The sequence below is a fragment of the Somniosus microcephalus genome, chromosome 5, assembly GCF_052327205.1.
Source record: "Somniosus microcephalus isolate GS21.2 chromosome 5, FLI_Smic_1.0, whole genome shotgun sequence".
Lineage (NCBI taxonomy): Eukaryota > Metazoa > Chordata > Chondrichthyes > Squaliformes > Somniosidae > Somniosus > Somniosus microcephalus.
Genome location: NC_140991.1, coordinates 244,561,546 through 244,573,648, shown reverse-complemented (window position 1 = coordinate 244,573,648; position 12,103 = coordinate 244,561,546). Strand labels below are relative to the sequence as shown.

At 42.5% G+C, this 12,103-nt stretch overlaps 1 protein-coding gene across 3 annotated transcripts in view; it reads right to left on the bottom strand.

Annotated features, from left to right (window-relative positions):
* Positions 1-12,103, bottom strand: part of pak1ip1 (PAK1 interacting protein 1) — a 68,988-nt gene that overhangs the window by 33,622 nt on the left and 23,263 nt on the right. For all 3 annotated transcript variants that reach the window (XM_085988781.1, XM_085988782.1, XM_085988783.1), the window contains exon 4: positions 1,448-1,522. In XM_085988781.1, the coding sequence (XP_085844907.1) occupies positions 1,448-1,522 (75 nt within the window). The remainder of the gene's footprint in view (positions 1-1,447; positions 1,523-12,103) is intronic.

The window sequence follows — 12,103 nt, the reverse complement described above, 5'->3', positions numbered from 1 at the left end:
AGCACCATACCCATAATGACTCTGTACTACATCAGTCTATGCATTAAAGAAGATTATGAAGACCCATTCGCTACTGGTCTATCAGATGCAACAGTTTAAACCACCAAGTCATTTCCAGTGGCAATTGTTCCGCAAAATAGCAGAAAAATAAAAATTGGAAAATAAATGATCTGCTCACACCACCATTCTCTCCATTTCTCCAGCATGTTTTCAGGCAGCAGCCAAGGTAAACAGGAGTAAAAGCACCCAGGTAAGAAGCAATGTTCCCACAAATTTCAAATTTGGGTGCGCGGTCCCTTTAACGGGCTGCATGGCCCAAGGTTTCACACATGTGCAAAATTTCACATTGTAAAAGTCGGTCCTGGGCTTCATGGGATCGCAACCGCGCAGCTTAGGGGCAACGTTGGTAAGAAGGCAGGAGATAGACTATAAAGAAACAGGCATGGAGCCTATAATCCATGTACAGCCCAGAACTGCAAACTGGCCTGGCTCAGGTCTGAACTATTTTAGTTGTTCCGCAGTTTGCAACCAGTTCAAACAGATGTGAAACCTTACGGACTCATTTAACCAAATCAGCCATTCACTAAAACACTTAAGAGCTACAGCTCATCACAGTCATAAAGCAGATTTAAGGATAAAATTTCCACTTTTACTTTACTACCACAAAGCCCTGCTCACAGATTTTGGGAAGTCGCACAATGCGCAGCCCCTGATCTTTCATCCATTACCAGAGAGCAAGTTGTACGTGTGATAAACCAACGCGCACACTATGAAGGCGAGACTTCACATTGGGAATGCAAAAGTGGAAAATTACCCCTTTGCTGGCACACCATCACACCAAATTGCTTATACAGGTAGACTATCCTTTATCCAAAAACCTCGGGACCAGCCGTGTTTCGGTTTTGGGAGAATTTCGGATTTTGGAAGGTGGGTCGGCGGGGGTCGTGCACACGACTTACGCTGACGCGCAGCGTAAGTCGTGCGCACGACCCCCCCGGACCCGACCCCCGCCGGTCGGAGTCGGCGGGGGTCGGGGCCGGCGGGGGTGTCGGCGCCGACGGGGGTCCGCGGGGGGTCGTGCGCACGACTTACGCTGACGCTCAGCGTAAGTCAGCGGGGGTCGGGGTCCGCGGGGGTCGGGGCCGTGCGCACGACTTACGCTGAACGAAAAAACCTTCGGTTTTTAGAGGGTTTCGGTTTTCGGAAGTTCGGATAAAGGGTAGTCTACCTGTACTGAATTTCAGATCTGCTGACATGCAAGGAGTCCCATTATAATGTGCCAGAATTATTTAGCTGTTAGCATTTAAATTATTTTTAAAATTCAACTATATTTTCTTCCTGAAGATAAAGAAAAATTAAATGTTACCTTGCATAGGCATCATTATGGAGAAGTTGTCATTTGTACAACCTTAATCAGATATACTTTATCCTGGAAGTAGCTACATACCTTAATGTTTTGTCTGTTCCTACTGATAAGGCCAGCTTTCCAGATGGATGTACCGAGAGTGATGACACATGGCCTCTGTTTAAACAAAGCAACCAATTTATCACATATAATCCTCCACAGTTATTTCATTTACAAGTGTCCGCTTGATCGGCAGCCCATCCACCGCCTTAAGAACATAAGAAATAGGAGCAGGAGTAGGCCAATTGGCCCCTCGAGCCTGCTCCGCCATTCAATAAGATCATGGCTGATCTGATCCTAACCGCCAATCCACAATGACAGGACTATCTCCTGAATCTAACAGAATTAGACACACGAAACAGGAGCAGGATCAGGCTACACAGCCCCTGGGCCCGCTCCGCTACCCACAGGGCCATGACCGATCCGAACCTAGACTCATGTCCAAATTCCTGCCCGCTCCCCGTAACCCTTAATTCCCTTTTCTTCTAGGAAACTGTCTATTTCTGTTTTAAATTTATGTAATGATGTAGCTTCGACAGCTTTTTGGGGCAGCATATTCCATGGACCTACCACCCTCTGAGTGAAGTAGTTCCTCCTCATCTCAGTTTTGAAAGAGCAGCCCCTTATTCTAAGATTATGCCTCCTAGTTCTAGTTTCACCCATCATCTGGAACATCCTCCCTGCATCCACCCGATCCAACCCCTTCACAATCTTCTATGTTTCAATAAGATCGCCTCTCATTCTTCTAAACTCCAATGAGTAGAGTCCCAATCTACTCAACCTCTCCTCATATGTCCATCCCCTCATCCCCGGGATTAACCGAGTGAACCTTCTTTGTACTGACTCGAGAGCAAGTATGTGTTTTCTTAAGTATGGACACCAAAACTGTATGCAGTATTCCAGGTGCGGTCTCACCAATACCTTGTACAACTGCAGCAATACCTCCCTATTTTTATATTCTATCCCCCTAGCAATGAAAGCCAACATTCCATTGGCCTTCTTAATCACTTGCTGCACCTGCATACTAACCTTTTGAGTTTCGTGCACCAGGACCCCCAGATCCCTTTGTACTTCAGTACTTTCCAGTTTCTTGCCATTAAGATAATAACTTGCTCTACGATTTTTCCTGCCAAAGTGCATAACCTCACACTTTCCAGTATTGTATTCCATCTGCCAAATCTCTGCCCACTTACTTAGCCTGTCTATGTCCCCTTGCAGGTTTTTTATGTCCTCCTCACTCACTACTTTCCCTCCCATCTTTGTATCATCTGCAAACTTTGATATGTTACACTCGGTCCCCTCCTCCAAATCGTTAATATAGATTGTAAAGAGTTGGGGACCCAGCACTGACCCCTGTGGAACACCACTAGTTACTGATTGCCAGTCTGAGAATGAACCATTTATCCCAACTCCCTGCCTTCTGTTAGATAGCCAATCCTCTATCCATGCCAGAATATTACCCCCAATCCCGTGATTTTTATCTTAAGCAATAATCTTGTGTGGCACCTTGTCAAATGCCTTTTGGAAGTCTAAATACACTACGTCCACTGGTTCACCTTTATCCACCCTATATGTTACTTCCTCAAAGAACTCCAGCAAATTTGTCAAACATGACTTCCCCTTCATAAAACCATGCTGACTTTGTCTTATTAAATTATGATTATCCAAATGTCCTGTTACTGTCTCCTTAACAATGGACTCCAAAATTTTACCTACCACAGATGTTAAGCTAACCGGTCTATAGTTTCCAGCCTTCTGTCTACTGCCCTTTTTAAATAAGGGTGTTACATTAGCAGTTTTCCGGTCTGCCGGGACCTTTGCTGAGTCCAGGGAGTTTTGGAAGATTATTACCAATGCATCCACAATCCCTACCGCCACTTCCCTCAAGACCCTAGGATGTAAGCCATCAGGTCCAGGCGATTTATCCGCCTTGAGTCCCATTATTTTACCGAGTACCACTTCCTTAGTGATTTTGATCGTGTTTATCTCCTCCCCCCCTATAGCCCCCTGCTTGTCCAGTGTTGGGATATTCTTGGTGTCCTCTACTGTAAAGGCTGATACAAAATATTCAGTGTTTTTGCCATCTCCATATTTCCCACCATTAATTTCCCAGTCTCATCCTCTAAGGGACCAACATTTACTTTAGCCACCCTTTTTCTTTTTATATAACTATAAAAACTCTTACTATCTGTTTTTATATTTTTTGCTAATTTACTTTCATAATCTATCTTCCCTTTCTTAATCAATCTTTTTCTGTCTTTTAAAGTTTTCCCAATCCTCTATCCTCCCACTAGATTTGGCTACCTTATATGCCCTTGTTTTTAGTCGAATACTATCCTTAATTTCTTTACTTAGCCACGGATAGCTGTCTTTTCTTTTACACCCTTTTTTTCCCCTCAGTGGAATATACTTTTTTTGGAAGTTGTAAAATAACTCCTTAAATGTACACCACTGATCATGTATCGTCTTACCCTTTAATCTATTTTCCCAATCCACTCTACTCAATTCCGCTCTCATACCTTCATAGTCTCCTTTATTCAAGCTTAGCACGCTTGTTTGAGATCCAACCTCCTCACCCTCTAATTGAATATGGAATTCAACCATGTTATGGTCACTCATTCCAAGGGGATCTTTTACTAGGACATTTTTAATTAATCCTGTCTCGTTACACAGGACCAGATCTAAGGTTGCTTGCCCCCTGGTCGGTTCAGTTACATACTGCTCAAGAAACCCATCCCTAATACACTCAATGAACTCATCCTCAAGGCAGCCCTGCCCAATTAATATGATAGTTAAAATCCCCCATAATTATAGATGTTCCCTTATTACAAGCCTCAACTATTTCCTGATTGATACTCCGTCCAACCGAGTTGCGACTGTTCGGAGGCCTATAGACTACGCCCACTAGTGTTTTTTTCCCCTTATTATTCCTTATCTCCACCCAAACTGTTTCATTATCCTGATCTTTTGACCCAATATAATTTCTCTGTATTACAGTGATTCCTTCCTTTATTAACATAGCCACCACACCTCCCCTTCCTTCCTGATTGTTAAATAACCTGGTATGTTTAATTCCCAGGCATTGTCACCCTGCAGCCATGTTTCTGTAATGGCCACAAGATCATACTCATATGTAGCTATTTGTGCCATTAACTCGTCTATTTTGTTACGAATGCTACGTGCATTCAGATAGAGAACTTTCAAATGTGTTTTGTGACACTTAGTTCCTGCTTTTGCCCTTTTTATTACTTTACCTTTTACTCCATACCTTCTGCCCCTTCCGGACACGCTCTGGTTTTTAATTTCCCCACTGCTACCTAAGTCTATGACCTTCTCTGTTGCCATTTTTATTATTTGTTCTCTAGGAACCTCCCCCCCACTAGTTAGTTTAAAGCCCTCTCTACAGCCCTAGTTATATGATCCGCCAGGACTCTAGTCCCAGCACTGGCCAAGTGAAGCCCGTCCCAACGGAACAGCTCCCTCCTGCCCCAGTACTGGTGCCAGTGTCCCAGGAAGCAAAACCCATTTCTCCCACACCAGTCTTTGAGCCACGCATTTAACTCTCTTATTTTATTTCTCCTAGCCAAATTCGCTCGTGGCTCAGGTAATAATCCAGAGATTATTACCCTTAAGGTTCTTTTTTTTTTTTTTAATTTGACCCCTAGCTGCTCATACTCCTTTAACAGAACCGGCTTCCTAGTCCTATCTATGTCGTTTGTACCAACATGGACCACGACGACTGGATCCACCCCCTCCCCACTGCAAGTTTCTTTCCAGCCCAGAGGAGATGTCCTTAACCCTGGCACCGGGTAGGCAACACAGCCTACAGGACTCTCGCTCTTGGCTGCAGAGAACTCTATCTATCCCCCTAATAATACTATCCCCTACCACTACAACATTTCTATTTACTCCCCCGTCTTGAATGGCCCCCCGCTCCACAGTGCTGTGGCCAGGTTGGTCATCCTCCCTGCAGCCCTTGCTCCCGTCCCCACAGGGAGTAAGAACCTCGAACACTCACTCCCTCCACCACTGGCATACTGTGGCTGTAGTCTGAACTATCTACAGGATGCACTGCAGCAACTCGCCAAGGCTTCTTCGACAGCACCTCCCAGCCCCATGACCTCCACCACCTAGAAAGACAAGGGCAGCAGGTGCATGGGAACACCACCACCTCCAAGTTATATGCCACCCTGACATGGACATATATTGCCGTTGCTTCAGTTGCTAGGTCAAAATCCTGGAACTTGCTATCCAACAGCACTGTGGGAGCACCTTCACCACATGGACTGCAGCAATTCAAGAAGGCCCACCGCCACTTCTCAGGAGCAACTGGAGATGGATAATAAATGCTAGCCTTGCTAACGGCTGTATCGCGAGAATGAATTAAAAAAGCAAAGATACTCAAAAAGCAGGTGATTATTAAATCAACAGGCTGCAGAAACGTACTGTTATGGTATTAGGGCTTATCAGATATTTTGCTCGAGCTTAAAGCCCTCATTCTCTACTAAAATCTGACTTTATACACACAATATCTAGTACTATACCTTTGTCCAGTGGTCAAACAGAACACCCTTGTTACTCTAATTGGCTCAGTGAATTGATAGGAGACTTGCGTCTCTTCGTCCTCGGTCAGCAGAAGAATAAAAACACCGTGACTTACGCAATGTACCACAAAGCAGGTTTGTTAAAAGTCAAAATTAAATAGGAGCAGAATGTCAATACAGCAGATTTTATTTGATTCCAGAACTTTTAACTTGCAACTGCTCTAATGCAAAAATAATAATAGTGACCCTTTGTTTAGTAATAAACCTGGACCAGTGTCCATAACATAAACTTATACGCAAGGTTTAGATTATCTTCAGGAGTCTTCAGGTATTCACCTCTATCTCAATGGGACGAAAGGTGTTCTTCACAATGGTACAAACCTATCAAATTAAAGTGCTGCTTCCTGAACCTCAACCAGATGCTAGACACAAATCCATTTGTAAATAGGAACATAGGCTATTCAGCCACTCAAGCCTGTGAGATCATAGCTGATTGTATCCCAACTCCATCCACCCACCTTTGCGCCATATCCCTTGATGCCCTCAGCTAGTAAAAAATCTGTATCTCAGATTTAAAATTATTAATTGAGCTAGCATCTACTACTTTTTAATGGGAGTGTTCCACACGTCTACCACCCTTTGTGTGAAGAAGTGTTTCCTAACTTCTCTCCTGAACGGCTTGGCTCTTATTTTAAGGTTATATCCCCCGTCCTAGAACCCCCCACCAGCAGAAAAAGTTTATCCCTATCTACCCAATCATCAACTCCTTTCCAAATCCAAAAAACCTTAATCAAATAACCCCATAAGCTTTTATATTCCAGGTTAGTTTATTTAATCTCACCTCATAATTTAACCCTTGGAGCCCCAGTAACATTCTGGTGAATCTGTGCTGCACTCAGCTTCCAAGGCCAATATATCCTTTCTAAAGGTGCGGTGTCCAGAACTGTACACAGTACTCCAGAGGTGGAGTAATTAGGGTTTTGTATAGCTGTAGCCAAATTTCCTCCTGTTCATATTCTAGCTCAAAGGCCAACATTCCAGTAGTCTTCTTGATTATTTTTTGTACCTGACCACTACATTTTAGTGATCTGTGTACATGGACCCTAAATCTCTTTGGGCCTCCACAGCTCCTGGCTTTTCACCATTTAAAAAATATTCGAATCTATCCTTTTTTGGTCCAAAATGGATGACCTCACACTTAACCTGCATTGAAATCCATCTGCCACAGTTTTGCCCACTCACTTAATCTATCAATATCTCTTTGCAATTTAATGGACTCATCTATACTACTTACTATGCCATCGATAAACCTGAATATAAGGCTCCTTATGTTATCCAAGTCATAAATAAATATAGCGAATAGTTGAGGCCTCAAGCACAGATCCTTGTGAGACACCACTAGTCACTTCTTTCCAATTTGAGTACATATCCATTATCCCTACTCTGTGTCTTCTACTGCCTAACCAATCTCCTAACCAGGTCAATAACTTGCCTTCCATTCCATGAGCTCTAATTTTAGCTAACAGTCTCTTATGTGGAACCTTATCGAATGCCTTCTGGAAGTCCATATAAACTACATCCATAGACATTCTGATGAAAGGTAATCAACCTGAAGCGTTAACTCTGTTTCTTTCTCCACAGATGCTGCCTGACCTGCTGAGTATTGCCAACGTTTTCTGTTTTTATTTCAGATTTCCAACATCCGCAGTAGTTTGCTTTTGTTTAGACATTTCCCTGTCTACTACTTTAGTTACTTCTTCAAAAAGATCAATTAGGTTCATTGGACCCTTTACAAATTCATGTTGGCTCTCTCTAATCAGCTCAAATTTCATTAAGTGCTTAGTCGCTCTGTTCTTGACTTAAAGATTCCAATATGTTCCCCACTGTAGGTGTTAGACTAACAGGTCTCTAATTTCTTGTTTTCTCTCTCTCACCATTCTTAAATATAATAGTTATATTTGCAATTTTCCAATCTAAAAAAAGGGACAATTCCTGAATTGAGGGGGCTTTGGAAGATATGGCTAATGCATCTGCAATTTCCTCACCTACTTCCTTTTTAAAACCTTGGGGTGGAAACCATTTGGTCCTGGGGATTTGTCAGTCTTTAGTGTCATTATTTTTTTCAATAGTGTTTTCTTGTTTACGTTAATGTTAGTGAGCGCCAGTCCTTGATTACTTATTAGTTTCCCTGGAATGTCAGGTATATTATCCGCTTCCTCTACTGTGAAGACTAACCCAATGTGGGTAATTTCAAACCCAACCCCAACCCACTCACTTCAGGGTTTAACAAAGGCAGGACAGGGGCAGGCAGCCAATCCAATCCCAAGAGGCAGGCTGGCCACTCAGATAACAATGAGGCTGGGAGGCGCACATTTACCCTGTTTTACAGGTTTAACCCTGGCCAGCCAGGTTTCCCAGGCCTTGGAAAACCCAGTAGCTCAAGGGAGATGAGAATAGCTTCGGGGAAAAGGCAAGTGCCTTTACAACACTGTGGGCCAGGAGGAGCAGGAGTGCGTCCTCCCAGCCCGCTAAGCTACCTGCTTCCCTGCCATCGGATCCACACACATCCCAATCCAAAGACCCTCCTGGGATCGGAGATTGGACTCTCCCCCAAAACTCCACAGCATGCGAGGAAACCCAGACTTCCCAACAAACTCCTTTTAAAAAAATCTGTAACATTAATTTTCTTCTGAGGGAATAAGACTCCACACTTGTATAAGTATTTTTTATGAGCCGGAGAGGTTGTTCAGCAGTAATGATCACTTGCTATGCTGTTAAAAACTCACTCTTGATTGTACAAGCCCCAACGTTTTCATCTGTCTTTAGAATAGTGGGTAATTAGCCTAAATTCAAGCCATTAGCGATCTCTGTGCAGATTCTATCGGCGAAGACTACAAAACCACAGCCTGTGGATGAATAGTAACTTCTGGATTTCCGCATTTAACTATGCATGTGCGAACGCCAGAAAGCAGACAGTCAGAGACAGGGTAGCTATTCACAGTGGCAGAAGGTGGGTAGTGGTATTCCACAAGGATCAGTGCTGGAACCACTGCTGTTCACAATTTATATTAACGATTTAGACTTAGGAATCAAAAACACAATTTCTAAATTTGCAGATGACACCAAATTGGAAGGGATAGTCAATACTGAGGAGGACAGCAACAAGTTACAGGAGGACATTAATAAACTTGCAGAATGGGCATATAATTGGCAAATGAAGTTCAACACAGATAAATGTGAGGTATTACATTTTGGTAGGAAGAATAGGAAGGTCGCATCACTTGGAGGGTGCGAGTCTAGGTGGGGTAGAGAAACAAAGGGATCTCAGAATACAAATACACAAATCACTAAAGGTTGCAGCACAGGTTAGCAAGGCCATAAAAAAAGCAAACTAGAGGGATAGAATTGAACAGTAGGGAAGTTATGCTGAACCTGCATCAAACCTTGGTTAGACCACACATGGAGTACTGCGTACAGTTCTGGTCGCCATATTATTAAAAAAGGATATAGAGGCACTGAAGTGGGTGCAGAGAAGATTTACAAGGATGATACCAGAAATGCAAGGTTATACATATCAGGAAAGGATGAACAGGCTGGGTCTCTTTTCCCTTGAAAAAAGGCTGAGGGGTGACCAAATAAAAGTCTTTAAAATTATGAAAGGTTTTAATAGAGTGGGTACAGAGAGAATGTTTCCACTTGTGGGGAAGAGCATAAGAGGCCATCAATATAAGATAATCACCAAGAAATCCAATAGGGAATTCAGAAGAAACTTTTTTACCCAGAGTGGTCAGAATGTGGAACTCACTACCACAGGGAGCAGTTGAAGCGAATAGTATAGGTGCATTTAAGGGGAGGCTGGACAACCATATGAGGGAGAAGGGAATAGAGGGTTATGCTGATAGATTTAGATGAGGAAAGACGGGAGGAGGCTCGAGTGGAGCATAAACGCCGGCATGGACTGGTTGGGCCGAATGGCCTGTTTCTGTGCCGTGTATCCTATGCAATCCTATGTAAATTGCTGCCAGTTTTACCCAGGAATAATGGCAAGCAGACAGCCTCGCCATTATTAGTACAGTAAAATCCTGGTCTGTGTGTTAATTTTGATATTCCTTGCAAATTTCTTTTTGCTTTCCCTTACTATCTTTTTTGTCTTCCTTTGCTGTTCTTTATATCTCTCCAAATCCCCTGGATCTACACTATTCTTTGCACTTTTGTATGATCTTTCCTTTAGTTTTGTTATCTCTCACCTCTTTTGTTGGCGATGGCCATTTTAGTTGGTAAGTAGAGCTCTTGCCACTTAGGGGTATATACTGGTCCTCTTTTAAGCTAAATTCTTTTTTGAACACCTCCCACCATTCATCAGTAATTTAACCCATTAACAGTTTTGACCAGTTTGTCGTCATCAGTCTCTGTTTCATCCCATAAAAATTAACCTTAAAAAAAAAAAATCGAGAATCTTAGTAATTGTGTTACGTTCTTCCTTTTCAAACCGAACATGGAGTTCAATCAGCTGATGATTATCTAATAGTGAATGTTCTCTTACTGTTAGATTAACTAATTCTGACTCATTACTAAATTTAGTATGGCCTGCCCTCTTGTTGGTTCCAGAACATATTGCTTCACTACCTTTCTGTCTTGAGCTACTCTGCTCTTCATAATCTACATGAAAATTAAAGTCCCCCATTAAAATTATGCTTTTGCTTCTCTAGTCTCTGACTGTATACATTCTGCACTTCATTGCTACCATTAAGCCAGTAGACAACTCTCATTACAGTTTTAAGTCTTCTCATTCCTCAATTCTAACCAAAGTCTTCTCCGATTGCTTTCCTTTTACTATATTCTCTCCCACTAATGTGATAGTATCTTTAATCCATAAGGCTATCCCTCCTCCTCTTCCAGTTTCCCTATCCTTTCTAAAAGTCATTCAATAAGATCATGGCTGATCTTCAACCTCAACTCCAATTTCCCGCTCGTTCTCCATATCCCTTGATTCATCTACAGTCCAAAAATCTCTTCTCAGCCTTGAACATACTCAATGATTCAGCATCCACAGCCTTTTGGGGTAGAGAATTCCAAAGATTCACAACTCTGAGTGAAGAGATTCCTCCTCATCTCAGTCAAGGGAACAACCTCTTAGCACCTACCCTGTCAATCCCCCTCAGAATCTTACATGTTTCAATGAGATCACCTCTCATTCTTCTAAACTCCAAAGAGTATAGACTCAATCTCTCCTCAAAGGACAACTCGCTCATCCCAGGAATCAATCTAGTGAACTTTCATTGCACTGCCTCCAAGGCAAGTATATCCTTCCTCAGATAAGGAGACCAAAACTGTGCACAGTACTCCAGGTACAGTCTCACCAAAGTCCTGGACAATTGTAGCAAGACTTCCTTATTCTTGTACTCCAACCCTCTTGCAATAAGAGCCAACATGCTATTTGCCTTCATAATTGCTTGCTGCACCCGTTTCTCTGTGAACAAGGACACCTAAATCTCTCTGAACACCAACATTTAATAGTTTCTCACAATTTATAAAATATTCTGTTTTTCGATTCTTCCTACCAAAGTGAATAACCTCACATTTCCTAACATTATACTCCATTTGCTACCTTACTGCCCACTCACTTAACTTGTCTCTATCCTGTTGCAGGCTCTTTGTGTCCTCCTTGCAGATTACTTCCACCTAGCTCTGGATCGTCAGCAAACGTAGATACATTACATTCGGTCCCTTCATCCAAGTCATTAATATAAATTGTAAATAGCGGAGGCCCAAGCACTGATCCTTGCAGCACCCCACTAGTTACAGCCTGCCAACCGGAAAATGACCCATTTATCCCTACTCTTTGTTTTCTGTCTGTTAACCAATCCTCTATCCATGCTAATATATTATCCCCAACCCCATGATCCCTTATCTTGCGTATGTTATGTGGCACCTTATTGAATGCCTTTTGGAAATATAAATATACTACAACCACTGCTTCCCCTTTATCTACCCTGCTAGTTACATCCTAAAAAGAACTCTAATAAATTTGTTAAACCCGATTTCCCCTTCATAAAACCATGCGGACTCTGCCTAATCATATTATGATTTAAGTGCCCCGTTACCACTTTCTTAATAAATGGATTTCAGCATTTTTCCGATGACTGATGGCAGG